The 15,841-nt window shown below is 40.3% G+C and overlaps 1 protein-coding gene across 1 annotated transcript in view; it reads right to left on the bottom strand.

Annotated features, from left to right (window-relative positions):
• Positions 1 to 15,841, bottom strand: part of npr2 (natriuretic peptide receptor 2) — a 64,137-nt gene that overhangs the window by 9,835 nt on the left and 38,461 nt on the right. The window contains exons 12-16 of the mRNA XM_069705820.1: positions 13,497 to 13,568; positions 12,541 to 12,700; positions 12,278 to 12,433; positions 9,165 to 9,333; positions 369 to 515 (exon numbers count right to left, since the gene is read on the bottom strand). Of these exons, the coding sequence (XP_069561921.1) occupies positions 369 to 515; positions 9,165 to 9,333; positions 12,278 to 12,433; positions 12,541 to 12,700; positions 13,497 to 13,568 (704 nt within the window). The remainder of the gene's footprint in view (positions 1 to 368; positions 516 to 9,164; positions 9,334 to 12,277; positions 12,434 to 12,540; positions 12,701 to 13,496; positions 13,569 to 15,841) is intronic.

Here is a 15,841-nt window from a genome sequence, read left to right as displayed (position 1 = left end):
TTTCTCTCAGGCCTTTCCGTCTGTCTGTCTGATGGAGGGAAGGTGGAAAAGAGGATAAATGAGAAAGACGGGATTTGCTGCCGTGTTGTTATCCTCACGCCTCTTCTGTCTCGCCTTAATGAGGGGTTCGCTGTCAGCTCTCTCCATTCCCTTTCATCTAAAGTGAGATCGCACCACGGGGAAATGTGTATCTGTTAATAAAGTACAGTGTTGGGAGGAATCCGGAGTCTTTAATTAATGCAGAGATTTAGCACAGTGTCATTGAGCCATGCTGGTAAATCTCGCTCTATTTTCTGGGTTCATTGGAGTTTTAAGATTTCAACTGGAAGGACAAAAGTGTGAATAAGGTTGGGATTTTTTGTGCTTACTGGGGTAAAATTTGATAGAGGAGGTTTTCGGCCTTCCGTTTCTCCTCAAGGTAGGCCTGCGTCCGCTCCTCCACAAGGTTCTCCAGGTTGTTGGCGTACTGCTCCATCCTGGACAGCAGGTTGTTAAGAATACTGGTGCTGCCCTCCCTGTGGGTCGCACAAGCAGAAACACAGAGTAGAAGTAGGTGAGATCCACACAAACTCTTAAGGGTTTTGTGAGGTCACAGTGACCTTTGAAAACAGCCCTTTTTGAGAGAGCCGGGGATGTCTCAGGTAGTAAGAAGCTGTCAATGATACTCTGTATATTGTGTGGAAAACATGGAAAACCCGACTTAAACAAGTCGGTAGGTAGATGACTTCAGCTGCTTAATGACTTCATCCAGATTTATAAAACCTCAGGGTATTCCTAATTTGATAATGGGTCCTGTAATGTTGGGGAAACTCACAACAGGCAGATTAAAAATGAGCAACAGAGGCTGAGGTATCCAGATTTTTTGTTTTTAGCAGTAGTTAGGGCCAAACTTTAAAACCTCCAGAGCCCACATTTCTCATAATCTCTGAGACCTGCCCTGCTGGTAAATACCTGCCCGGTTTGTAACGCAGCTTTCCGTTGGAATAATTTTTGTCTCCCAGCCAAAGCTGACATAACAAACTCGACACCATCAGGATTACTTTCTCAGACTTGACAAAGCACCTCCAAACCCCCAGACATAACAAAATACAACACATCACACGATACAGGAGTTTTTGCAGGCTCTGTAAGACTAACAACAAGTGAACTGACCTTTGTGTGTAAAATTGGTGAGCAGTCAGGGTTAAAAGCATGAAAGTACTTTGACTGCAGCAGTTAAATATAGACCCAGTTCAGCTTTATATAAGATGGCAGTTTACATGGCTGTACTCAAAGTATTCAAGTAGCTTTTTCTCCTCTAACATGGCAACCAGTGTAAAGTGGTCCAGGTAAAACACTAGTAACGCATAAAACTGTTCCATTGCAGCATCCAGCGATGTAATGCATTGATTTATTTTGATTAGTATACAGCATCTCTCATGTATGAACACACAGCTGTTGTTCCCTTTTCAGTGTGTGAGGACACGTCTCTATTTACATCCCTACAAGTGCGATTGTAACATTTCACATTTATTTTAGAATTATGCAACATATGTACAGTATAATGTTTGTGTCTCCGGAGATTTCTACATTCATATGCTTACGCACAGACACACACACACACACACACACACACACACACACACACACACACACACACACACACACACACACACACACACACACACACACACACACACACACACACACACACACACACACACACACACACACACACACACACACACACACACACACATGCATGTACACGCATTTACTCCGACGAAGCAACAAGGTGGTGAGTCATCCACACCACCGTGGCGGCTAAAAGCATCAATGTTTGGCATCCTGCCACATTTCTTCTGGGTCACAGATCCTACACCCACCCACATGTTGTTTAAATTTAAAGAAAAAGACATCAGAGGGAGACATGAAAGGCTGATGAGTATCAACGCACTGAACGCAATCGCACAGGCCACGCACTGTTAACTGCACCACACATCACAGACAGACACATTTTCCCGCCATTGATCCGGTGGTGGTGTGAGCTGAGAACAAACATAATGAGGGACGACACTCAATTTGAATAAGTGATTGAATCTCAGTTTCACTGCAGGTTTAACTGCTTAATTCTTGGTTTGACTGGTGGAACCGTTTTGCACTTTACAAAGAACCTTCTGTTTTAAACAAGTGGGAACCCAGAGGAGCCAGAAGTTTTTGGCACGTTAAGGCACTTCTGCATTGGCTTCACTTTTCAGACCCTGGGTCTATGTGCATTTTTATATTCAGTCTATGCTTCAGACCATAGTTGACCTCACCAGGTAAAATGGGAATTCATTGAAAATGATAACTACCTAGAAAACAAGTCTCCAAGATCAACGACCATATAAATTACCCTCTGAATATTACCCATAGCTGCATCTCTTGAATTACTGCCCCCTACTGGCATCAGGGAATATAACAAACTTTTCATGTTCAATTGGGTCTAAGTACAAATACAGCTTGGTTAGCTTCAGGGAAAGATCCATTTTAGGGTTCAAATAAAGGACCGGCATTGTCATCCTGACAATGAAAAAACATGGTTAAGGTTATGGATAAAAGAAACACAATTTGTCTAAAACAGGAAATGTGATAATAGTAACCACAGAAACTACACACAGGAAAATTGTGCAGAAACTAAATGAATACCTTGAATTATGCACCTTTCACATGCAGTGAGTGAAATAAAATGTAATTCTGTGAAAATTTGAATTAAAAAATAATAGTAACATCTGCTTCAAGGTTTCAACGTCTTGTCTGGACCAGTAGTTTATATTGCTAACTACTCACTACTTAAAGCTACAGTCCACTGTATCAAACTACATAATGAGACTGGAGTGCAGTCGGTAGCAGCATCGCAGCAACCTGTACCATCATGTACGTAAGTAAGCATGATGTGCAGTGTTGAGCTCCACCCTGTTGCCGCCCCGGCAAATTACACCACCAGCGTGACTGGACGGCATTTTCACTGCTAACTACTTGTTGTTGGAAAAGATCTTCAGGTAGAGAGCCAAAATTCCTTCTGCAAATTCTTGAATCTGTTTGAATAGGACATACCATGTCCAACAGCTTCCAACAAAATGTGTTTTCTAATTTGGTGTAACCAGTAAGAAAATAAGGACATTTCAAATAACTCTAGGCAAGTGTGAATCTAAGTATAATTTGGTACAAATTTTGGCAATGTATGAATTTTGTATGAAACCTTGAATTTTTTGCATCAGTGCACATCAGGTCACCATAACATTTAAAATGTGAATTTGAACTACAGGCAAGCATGAGTATGAATAATTACAGTGAAGGAGACTGATCTGAATCTCAATATTGCTTAAAACAAAACTCAACTATCTAAAAATAAATAACTGACTCATGAAATGATCCTTTTTCCCCTGAAATAATTCCCAAACTGAGTTGCTAACTGAATTAAATTACTACAACTCTTGAACACATGCAGTCAAAGTTGAAACATGCACAACTGAAATCTGTTGGCTTTTCACGAAGATGTGATGCTGCAACTGCTTTATTCATTGAAAACACTCGTATCTCATATGTCTGAGTAACTTGTTGAAATCTCTCAATTCCCAGAGAGAATTACATAGTTCCAGAAAATCTACGGCTGTGATCAGTCGGGATGTTTGTCTCTCACTGTGTGTATTTTGAGGCAGATCAGGATCCAGATGTGGATTAAAACTTCCAAAGATGTCTACTGATAAAATAAATAAAATAAATGTAGAGGGCGCAGTCTTGATGGAGAATCTGCTCTCTGAAAGTTTTCTTTTTTACAAAGAGGCCAAAAATGCTGCAGGAAGTTACATTTTCCACAGATAAGTGGACTGCTGTGCCTGACTTTAGTTTTTTGTCAGTTGTGTCAGAAACAGTTACTGAACACAAAGTGAAATTTTGTCTTTTGCAGTATAAGTGATGATAGCAAACAGTGCTGGACTTGATGTGCACGGTGAGGGGTCAGCTATTCGTGGTGAGCAAAGTGTAAGTTACCTGTGTGGGTTAAACAGAACCGTTCACTGCTGAACACCCTTCTTGTTTCCGCGCCCTTCAGGCCCAAGCTCAGCTTCACACCAAAAATAACAGCCCATCCATCAAGTCATGTCAACAACATACATTTACCTAATGAAAATAAGCGTCAGACAGTGCATTAATGCGCAGGCCTCAGAGGTGAAGGGCTTCATACACGAGTAGGGATTTAGCGCGCAGCTGTCAAGAGCATCCTTGAGTGCTTCTGAGGTTATCAATCATATGGAGCTCTCTGCTTCAAGCCGCTCCAAATGGAAGGCTATACATCACCGGGCTCATCCTGCGTTGAATTACAGAGGAGAGGGCAAGCTGAGATGGAAAACACACCAACCACTCGGATCACTTACAAAACACCTGCTTTTAGATCGCTGCTCCACCAAACCAGCACATACATGTAGTTTGTTGTACAGCTGGCAAACTGATTTTGTATCTATACGATTGTAGCTTTTGGATGTTTAACTCAGTTAACTACAAAATATAACATTTCTGTGTTATATTTCCTGTTGCAGTAGGGGGCACTAATTTAGGATACACCGCTATGGGGAGTGTTCAGAGGGCAAGGTCTAGTATCTTATATAGTTGTTGAACTTTGAACTTTGAGATTTGATATTTTTTTAAGCAGTTATCAGTTTCTATAAATTTCCATTTCCCCTGGTGATGTAAAATATAGTCTGAAGCATAGACTGAATATAAAAATGTATATAGACTCGGCCTGAAAAGTGAAGCCAATGTGGAATTTCCTTAAAGTGTAATACCACTGAGGGACACTAGGGGCTGGCTACAAAAAATATATGGCTCTAATAAACTCATTGTCTATTATGATGTAATATTATAGCGTCATAATGGTGTCATTCGATAAATTCCCTTCTTCTAAGAAGTGTTCTGGTGGTCCTTCTGTAAAATGTTCCAATAATTAATTAGATATTAGGCTTCAAAGAGAGCTATGTTTTGGGGGCGTGCCTAGTTTGATTAACAGGCCTGTGGTGCAGTCAGGTTTCCGGTATAGGTGGGCGGGTCATAGTGTTCTCAGGTTATCCTTCAGATCCACCCCTCGCTCCTCCCCAGCTCTTCCAAATATGGTCACTTCTGGCTGCTCCAAAGACCAAAATGGCGATGACCAAAATGCCAAACTCCAGACTTCAGAACAGCAATTCACAAACCTACGGGTGACAACTTCACAGTGAGGTTGCACGTGGTCTGAAGTCCTAAGACTCACCTCGTGAACATTCTTTACCAACAAACATTCAAGGCTCAGCACAAAAGGAATGCTGCTGTAGTGTTATGGATTGATTTACCAATGGAAGTCATGAACGTGATGGTGTTTGGCATTCATCTCTCACATCTCTGACGTCAGAACAGCCTTGAACCTCAACAACAAACACTTTGAAGCGAATATACTTTCCTTGTATTAAACACGTGTTCTATTTCTGCTTTTCCATTTCCTACTGAGGCCAATGGGGAGATGGAGGGTACAGTACACTTTGGAAACTAGTCCACTATAAGAATATTTGTAATTACAATACCAGTGTTGTAAAAGTTTAATAAAAATATAACACAGCATTTTTATTTGTTTCTTATCCTGCACTTTGTGATCAGAAAATCTAAATGTATCATATCTAAACATGATCCATTCATATTTTTGGGTAATAACTTGTATTTAAAACTAGTGTAGCTGGTCTACTCACTAAACCTCACTGGACATCAGCCACTGTATTTCAATGCTTAGTTTTGTCTACACCATGGAACAACTGGAAACAGAGAGTGGAGGGCAGCGTGACTTATTTCTGTTTAACTCAACTACTTCTGAACCAGATGCTGTACAACATCGTCTACTGCTGTCCACAGTGATTGACTCTTCAGCTGACAGCGCTGTCAAGCAGAGATGTTCTGCACTGTGTCTAAAAATGAAAAAGTATATATAGAGAAGAAAATGCAGGAACCATAACATAAAAATAGAACACAGCTACAAAGAAAATGTCACCTTGAAGTCAGTTTGGAAAATATTGATTTCAGATACAATCTTACAGTGAAGTACAATATGTGTTGTTCTGAAAACAGGAGGCTACTTCCTAAACCTCCTATAAAGGGGACAAAAACTAATCAGGATGGAGGGTTGTGGGCAAAAAAAATAAATGTTTATGTTATGGAAAATTACATTCAATTATAATACATTTTACAAAAAAATTATTTAAAATAACATTTCAGTGAAATTTCAGTAAAATTTCTCTTGTCAGTGTGTCATTGCCTCGATCTCACATCTTGCCTGCTTTAGCAGGAGACAGAGAAAATACCATACTTCTTTGTAGAAAAAATGTAGGCTGATGTAATCTGACAGTGAATCTTCACAGTACTATATTATATTACTATATTGTTATACACCTCATATGTGCTTTTAAGATGCACAAATGTTACAGTTCTTGTCATTAAAGATAGGATTTACAGCATTTAAGAATAAGGAGAACAGGCATGAAGTGTGGTGGGCCAAAACAAAGACGGTTCGGGCCATATTTGGCCCATGGGGCCCAAATTCGGCTGCTGTGGTCTAAACAAAGCTGCTCATCATGTCAGACGTGTGTGCGTATCTGAAAACAATGACCCTCCTTTACAACAATAAAAACTATGAGTAATGATAGCAGCTTTGGGAGAGAAACTGAAAAAAAATCACTGGTGTATTCACTGTATTTTGATTCTTGGACAATCTGCCATCTTACATAGCTACCATTGGATTTCTACTTGCAGCATAGATATAAAGACAATGCACAAAGCTTATTCATGAACGTCCTCTGAAATATCTCTTCATGTTGGGGACCGAAAGAAGTGTGACTGGTCAGCGTGGGGAGCTTGAGTTTTCCCCGACAAGTGGCCGGTGCCAATGGAGATTATTGTTGTTGAGGAAAAAGTTAAACAAAGGGAAGGAAAGCTTTAGTCCATTTTTTACAACACACATATAGCAAAGCCATTTAAACTGCACACCCACTGTTTACTGTGATTGCCACTCTGTATTGTAATGAATGAAAGAAGGTGAACGTGATTGCTTCAGCTTCGGATTACACAGAAATAGTCTACTATTCAGCAGAGAAAAGAGGTAAAGCTGCCCAGCATGGCTCAATATCCCCGAGTTAATTTAAGAATGTAAACACAGTAAATGAGGTTACAGTTAGAGCAGACCTGGTTGTGTGTGACACATCTGTCTCTTGGTATCAACAGGTGCAGATCAGTGCTGAGCTACAAATCCATTTTTTTACTGGAGAGACCGCTGGACGCTGTGATACCACACAACACGACCAGAAAGCAGCAGAGAGCTCCAAGTTGTCGTTCAGTGTAATGAACCATGACCCGTGTTTTGATCTCAATGCCACAACTCACAGGACAAGAAGACTGACTGCAGCTGGCACGCACAACATTACAACCTCTGGCAGCCACACAGTCCATTCACTCAGGCTCTGCTTAATCTCCTGGACCCGGATTTTAACCTCTTTATTTGGAATAAAGAAAGATACATATTTTGCAGATGTTTTGATGCAGCGTTTTAGCCACATATCCTGTTTTTTGAAACTTTTGAGATCTTGACCAGAATTATAAATGGCCTGAAACCTATTTTTTCAATCAGAAATGTGGTCCAAGGTGAACACTCAGTTTTTGATTTTTCACGAGAGATTCTCTATGCTCTTCTTTGGAATAAAGTGAGCAGGGTTCAAAAGGGAAAATGGGATTTTCACCAAAGCTATTTTTCATTCCATTGTGAAATTTGGTCGATACAGTGAATAATTCTGCACACTCAAAATTCAGTATTGTAATTCGGGAGTGATTCTGGACACACATCAGACAACAGTTAGCGGGTCGTTCAGTAGCAGTCGGTCAAATCGAAGTGCTGACCTTAAGAGTTAAAAAATGAAGAGCCACAACTGAAGTTCCTTGAATGACCACTAGAGGCTGGTTCCAAAGGTGAGTCAGATCTCACAGCCCGTACGTTAAAATGGCCAACAACAAACGGTTTTGGTCTCTGAAGCCAATTTCCCAGTTCATGACAACTGTGTGCATTTTTAATAACTCATGTTTACATTTAATTAATACATAATTAAGGACGTGGATGCTTTGAGCGACAGGTGGGTGCTATCACAGCATGTTTCAGCAACGAGGCTTTAGTCGGCTCGCCTCACAACCTCCCGACCAATGTTTGGATCAGGCGGGAGGAGGCAGAGTCAGGCGCTACTGTAATGGAAACAATAAAGAATGCATTATTTCTATATTGTGTTTTTATGAAGTGAATTAATTGCACATACACACTGGCGTTGGACGCAACTCCTTACTTTAAGAAAAAAAATGTAGAACAATTTGTCTATTTTCATGTGTTATTTGTGTTCATGTATGCGTGTTTTAGTTACTCTGTGTCCACAGAGACTCTCTTTACAGTAACTCTCTCTGACAGAGCTGCTCCACTCAAAGGAAAACACGCGCGCCTCCTTTCTTGCATCAATATAAAACTGAGAACCCAAATATGCAACTGAATGATTCGGGCAATCATTGTAAACAATAGCAGACACATGGACACACACTCGCCTTTCTTCCACAAACATACACTCACAGATGCAGAGGAAGCAAAGAGCACTTCCTGTGACGAAGTGTTTGTCAGGAATTACAAACAGCCTTTTATCTAAAATTGTCTTGGTGCTTCCCAGAACATGATTCATTTTCCTGTTTGCCTCTTTAAATCCCTTAAACGTATGAACTTTTAGGGCAGACCAGAGGGACGAGGGGTTCTCAGCTCAGTGTTCGCTTGTTGGGGTTGGCAGGGAACACACTGATAGTGTGGGGGGAAAACTGCTGCGTCACTTTCAATGTGTCCAACTATCTCAGGTTTGAAAAAGAAAAGGGAAGTGCAGAAAATGTTGAATGAATCAAGAGTGCTCTCGTGTTTTGGTGTGATTTAATTCTGTCATTAAACGGTCAGTTTGCCCAAATTACAAAAAAATATTTTTTTCACTTACCTCTCGTCGTATGTAGCCACGTAGAAAGCTTTGTTTTGTTTTTAATTTTTTGTGATTTGGGTGAACTGAACCTTTAAAGAACAACACTGTCTCATTGGTTGATGAAAGGCGGTGCAGTGTGGGTCTCACTTGTTGAGTTTGGCCATGTAGATCTTGATGTGGCCGAAGTCAGGCCTCTCAGCCGGGTCCTCGGCCCAGCAGCCATCCATCAGGATGGTCAGCTCCTCTGAGTGGCATCTGTTGTCTGTCGTCGGCCGGAAATACGGCTTCTGACCGTTCCTCACCTTCTGTACGATCTCTGTGGAGGAAAACACGGAGAGCACAGTGAGAAATTCAGCATGTGTGTGTGGGTTTGAATGACTCAGTTTTGATACCGATAAAACCCCAATCAGGTTATTTGAAATTCATCAATCTAGCATTTGATGTCTCTTTAACAGAAGACTTCAACATTTTAAAGCGTATTTGCTTACTAATGACAAGATTGATATCAGTCCCTTGTTTCTCAGAAACAGTCTGGGACATGTTCCCTGAGGTGGTAGGCGGCTTTTCTTATCTTTGAACAGAGCCAGACTGTTTCCCAGCTGCTGATTCATCTAATGATGGTCAAGTAAATAAACTAATGTATAAAATATCAAAGTACTCCTCAAACTTCTTCAAGCCTTTAAAAAGACCTTTGGGTTATCTAAAAAAGGTGTTTTTACACAGATTAAAACACAGACGTTTCTGTGATATGTTAGTGGTGTGTCACTGAGCAAACCAGACATGTATTTAACTAATAAGGTCTGTCAGACATCCGTCCTAAAATGATTTCTCTCTTTCAGTTTCATCATGAAAGTTCAACAGAAATATTTTTATAACATATATATATACACAATATATTTTAAAACACAAAATTACGATTACAATGCTGGTTTGAACACATTCAAACACTCGAGAACTGGGCCGTCTCTCCCTGCTCTCAGCCTCTCAAATTTCTAAGTATCAGCCACTTGTACGATCGGTATCGAGCGTGACAGCGAACTGAAGGTTAATCAAAGTCATCGCACGGACGGAGCTCCTCTGTTTACACATCCACTCTGGATTTGTGGAAGCTGATCTTGAATTGCTTTAGAAGTTACGGTTTTCATGCTGTCACTAAGCAGAAGCAGCAGTGGTGAAGAAAACTGGTCGACCACAATGGCCAACATGTGTGCAGGAAGCTGAGGAGCCAAAGTGCCAGCAGTGATTATCTCACTGAAGTCGATAACAATGAGGAGTTTTCCAAGAAGAGAAAGTTGCTGCAAAGCACAATATTTTGCCCAAAGATACCATTTTCTGTCTTTCTGCTTATTCTTTCCTTTGTTGATGCTTTTGAGGCTTGACCCACCGATCGAACACAAACAATTATTACCTAAAGGTATGAAACGGCCCAATTTTCTGTTGTCATTGTTGTGAATGAGGTTCTCATTTTATCAAATCTATCTTGAAACAACACTCACATTCTCAGTGTGTGTTGAAAGAGTGATTGATTGCTGTAATCATTCCTCCTGTCCATCATGAATACGGCTCGTCCTAATTGCGATTTGACTTACAAATCGTGCTGAACGAGTCAGATTTCTGTGATAGAACACAAAGCGCAAACACAAAGTTCTGGGACGTTTTATTTTGTGCACAAACTGAGCACAGCACAGGGAAGTGCATGAAGCAGGGGGAAGCAATAACCTTCGTCAATATTCAAAGATATGTCGTTGAATCAACATTAGCACCTGTGTTATTAAGCAGAGAGCGCACATCAAACTCAGGAAATCTGCAACAGAGACCTACGAAATGGTTCGGAAAGCCTACGGCGATGAAGCAATGAGCCGAGTGAGGTGTTTTAAACAACATTCACATTTCAAGAGGGGCAGAACGTCACTTTCCAAGACCACAAACCACTGGCTTGTCAATCAAACAGGCACGCCCCCAAAAACACAGCTTATCGATTTTGATTTTCTAATTAATGACGGGATTATTTTCAGATGGACAGCCAGAAAACTAATAAGAAGGAGTGACTTTAGCTAACAACACTGAAATAACTCTTTGGAGCCAACCTCTCGCGGCACTCTGTGGTATTGCAGTTTAAGGCACTTCTGCCTCATTTTTCAGACCAAGAAGCTATGTCCATTTTTATATACAGTCAATGATTGTGCACCAAGAATTCCTCTCCAGGGTCAGACTGTCAACAGCGAGTTCTATTGTTACGTTTTGAGGAGTCAGCGGGAAAACATTCAGCGCAAACGACCTGAACTGTGACACGATGGCACCTGGATTGTCCAACAGGACTACATGCCTGCTCACTGTGCGTTGAAAACACACAGGTGTCTCACCACAACACACAATGGTTGTGTCCCACCATCCCTACTAACTGGATTTGACTGTAACTTCCTTCTGTTCCCTGAAACTTTGACACAAAAATGTATGACTGCTCAAGATTCAGGTCCATGGTGACTCAGGTGCTGATGTTAATCAAGCGATGCAACTTGGAATACTGGAATACTCATAAAATGTATTGCTTCCCTCTAGTCCATGCACATTACTGTGCTGCGCTCTGTTCGAGTGCAGGAGAAACACATTTTTTGATGGCCCCTGGTATTATGTTGTATGACAGTGCGGGTTTTTTTCATGCTTTACTGTTGTATGTAAATTAAAGTGAAATTAAATTAAAGACAGTGAAAATTAAACACACTTGAGGTGGACTTAAGTCCACCTCAAGATGCCTGAAGCATCTAAAACTAACACTCAACAACAGTTTAAGCTGCACCCAGACATAAAAAAACAAAACGTCACATGCTTCCTTCACTCTCCTGTTCTGTGACTCTTCTTGATTGTTTCTTTATTTGGTAGAATTCTATTTTCATGTCTCAGATACTTGACATCTGGCCAACATGTGTTCTTTGTTTGTGTACATGGCTGCTGGGGCACTATATAATAGTCTCACCTTCCATTTTAAAATGGTAGTGAAAAGCCTGTGAATGAACTTCACTCTATTATTTCCTTCTTAAAGGAAACCGAGCTCAATAAAGTTACAGAAACACGGTTTTGTTTGTGAATTTGTGACAAAACTTGTGCTTGCGCTGATTCATCTCTTGAGGGTTTTTTTTTCTTTTGTCTTCATATTTTACATGTTAGTTTGCCGTGTGTTTGCTGATTTTAAGGATTCCAATAATTTCATGCCACAGGGGTCAGACGGCCTCTTCGAGGCCTATAACGACAGTTATGTTTACCTTTGGGGCTGAGGTCCATGCCTTCCACATAGAAAGGTCCATTCCTCAGAGCTATTTCCTGCAGTATGATGCCAAAACTGTACACATCACCCTTCTGAGTCCCTTGAGGAGGATGGCGGTCATATATGAGCAGCTCAGGAGCTGTCCACAGCTTCTCTAATAAAAAAAAAAAAAAAAAAAAAAAGGAAAAACAAATGCTCAGAAAGTGTCTGAAATACAACAGTAGCTGTGACCGAACAAACTCAAACATGAAGTTGACTTACTTGCATAGAGTGCGTGCGATTCATCATTTTCGCAGGATGAGCGGAAGCTGGCCAAGCCATAATCCGTGATTTTCAAAACAAATCGACTGTCCACCACGCAATTAGATGACTTCAGATTTCCGTGGCAGCCAAAGTAGCTGTTGTGGAGATAGTTCATTCCCTGGTGCAGAGAAGCATTAAGTCAAGCATTAAGGGCTGTTCTCCATCTCGCTCTCTTATTTTTTCCTCTTTAAAGCAAGCCTTACATGAAAACACACAAATCTAGACATATGGCAATAATATGCTTTGACAAGTGGATATACGCGGAAGGTTTTGAAAAGAGGTTGTGTTTGGAGGACAGCGCTGTCATGGGGGAATTTCTGTGAAATTACTGTTAATTCCTTTGGGAGTGGGTACTGAATGTACTCGTGTTCAATATTTTGTGGAAATGGTGAGTCAAACATCCCTCAAAGCTTCACCAGCGCCTCTTCTCTGCAAAACACTGCTATCTGTGTGGAGCAATTTCACCAAAGCACTTCGTCATGCATGTAGCAGAGTATCGAATCCATCCAAGAGACGCAGCTCCTCACAAAAAGCCTCTTTGTTCAGACAGATTAAAAACAATCTTTTCAATTATGTCCATGATTCGTGCTGATTAAAGCTGGAAGGAAATTTTTAGCAAAAGTTTATGACTGTTTCGGTCCTACTTTATACGATATAATGGCAATATTTACAGTAGTTCCATGCACTATACTGAGCCAAAAATACATTTTTGTGCATGTTTCTCTGCCTCTCTCACATGTGAAACCATGGCAAAATTGAAATTTTTTTGTGTGTGTGTATCTCTAAGGCACACAAGGCCTCTGAAAAGTGACCTTTTTGCCAGAATTTATGTGAAAACATAGAAATCAATGCCTCTGTCCTGGCTCTGATTTGTGGTTTTTCTTTCAAGTGCTTTCAGAGTGACAGCTGCGTACCTTTACGATGTCATTGATCAGTGAGTAGCGGAACATCCAGTCCAGGTTGATGCTCTCATTCTCCAAAATGTCCTGGAAAAGCAAGAACAAATGAAAGACGATTTCAGACAAGAAAAAAAATGAAGTTCCTGCTTTATCTTTTAAACCTACAAGAACTTCTCAGCAGCCAAGACAGAGACAATGTTTACTTTGGGACTAAATACTGAACCACCATCAGGCCAGATAAAATACACATTTGTCATCCTCAGGGTCACGCATGTGGATCTGCAGGATGTTAATAAATAACTCTGAAAGTCCCTGCAGTCGGCTCTTTACCGGAACCCGGTCCGGCTTTGACGTCCAGCCACACCACATCAGTTGCCGGTATCTGTCATTTACGCAGAGGTTTTGCTCTACAAGTGTAAGTGATAAAGTCCACATTCACAGTTTTCTATCATTTACCAGCTTGTCCAGTTTATAGGAAGCTGCTGGTATGTGAGGGGTGCCGGCCAAGAACAAGTTTGTTTAAAGCATCCCAGATTTTGTCATGGAATAAAAAAAAAGGGCAAATGTTGAATTTAAGACAAAGACAAAAATATGTCGGACTTCAGAGGCTAGGCTGCCATGCAACATCTGACTGCAGACTAAATAAGGTGATTTCAGCTCCTGCAGAGGTCAGTGGGCAGAGATCAGCACAAACACTGTCAGGGATACACTGTCCATACTACAACTGTTTACATTGATGGTGCTGCAGCAAAAACCTTATGACTAATTTGTTGTTAATGTTTGTTTGTCTGTATGTTACTAGATATGTCAGGATTGTTTTTATCATTGTAAAGTATGTTAGAACATTCTTGAATTAATAAATAAATATGTATATGTGTACATGTATCGGGCTCCAACACACCTTGTGTGATTTATTTTATGATCAGTTCTTCACTTGTTTGTAAAGAAGTCTGTAAAAATCTCAGAATCATAATTTCCAAGGTGGCATCTTCCAACAATCTGTGAATTATCAAACTTTTCATAGAGCTATAACTATTTCTTCATCACCAGTAGCCTGGTGCAGTGATTGCATCACCTGAAGTCACCACCATCACCTGTTGTTGCCAGGCAACCAGTGCAGCCTGCAGGAAATCAGTGTGCTGCACTTTTACAATCCCATTTTTGTGCAGATTAAAGAAACAACATCTTAATGAAGAGTTTTAAGAGTTTTAAAGTTGCTGGCAGTCAGATTTTTGAACTTTCAGGAGATGCCAGGTGAGCTCCTTCCCCTTGTCTTCCAGTCTTCACATAAAGCTAAGCTAACAACATACTAGCTTCAGCTTCTCACTCAATGCACAGACATAAGAGTGGCATCAATCCGCTCATCCGACTGTCAGCATGGAATCAAATGAGCAACTTTCCCAAAAGTCAAAATATTCCTTTAATTTTCTGCTGATTGACCACCAGCTCTGCTAAATGTACAACGTATATGATTGTACAGTCTTGACTCATGAAGATTTTTAAATTTGTTCACAAAAAGTTACCTTTGTGATATTGCTTGATAAATTATAAATGGCCCTTCCAGAAAGACATACATAAATGGCATAAGAAACATTTAAAGGTACCATATTCTACAAATTCAGTTGTTTTTTTGTTTTTTTTTACTATGAAGCATGTCTAGGTGCTTTGTAAATACTGTAAAAGTGTCCAAATGGTCAGTCCACGGTGAAATGCACAAAGCCCATATTCAGCAGTTGCGACGTTTGGATTTCTGAACGTTTGTGATGTCACAAACCTACAGCTATTTCATAAGTCTGCCGTCAGCACGACCCACTGTCCAATCTTTTATGTGGAGGTAAACGCAGTGTTTCTTCTGTTGTGGAGCTAGCAAGCAAAAAGAGTAAAGAAAACCTGTGGTTGGCCTGGACGTGCGTCACTCAGAAAGGACTCTAATATTATTTATCCTTAAAGACACAGACACAGGAGGGGAGATATAAAACTGTATTGAGATAGTGTTTTCTACTTCAAACTAGAAAAATTAAATTTTATGGATATCAAGATACCAAATAAAAAGAGTCAAATATGGGAGCTTTAAATGGCATCTACTCTTTACTCATTGAAAAAAATTCAGAATCTATAAATACAGTGGTGTGATAAAGTGTTTGCCCCCTTCCTGATTTCCAATTCTTTTGCATGTCTGTCACACTTAAATGTTTCAGATCATCAAACAAATTTAAATATTAGTCAAAGATAACACAAGTAAACACAAAATGCAGTTTTTAAATTAAAGTTTTTATTATTAAGGGAGAAAAAAAAATCCAAACCCACATGGCCCTGTGTGTGAAAAAGTGTTTGCCCCCTCCTGTTAAAACATAACTTAA

The sequence above is a fragment of the Brachyistius frenatus genome, unplaced genomic scaffold (assembly GCF_029030835.1).
Source record: "Brachyistius frenatus isolate BFR_SWC_R1_liver_20210118 unplaced genomic scaffold, ASM2903083v1 Contig_3, whole genome shotgun sequence".
Taxonomy (NCBI): Eukaryota; Metazoa; Chordata; class Actinopteri; family Embiotocidae; genus Brachyistius; species Brachyistius frenatus.
The sequence above is the reverse complement of the archived record's forward strand: the minus strand, read 5'-3'. Positions and strand labels throughout refer to the sequence as shown.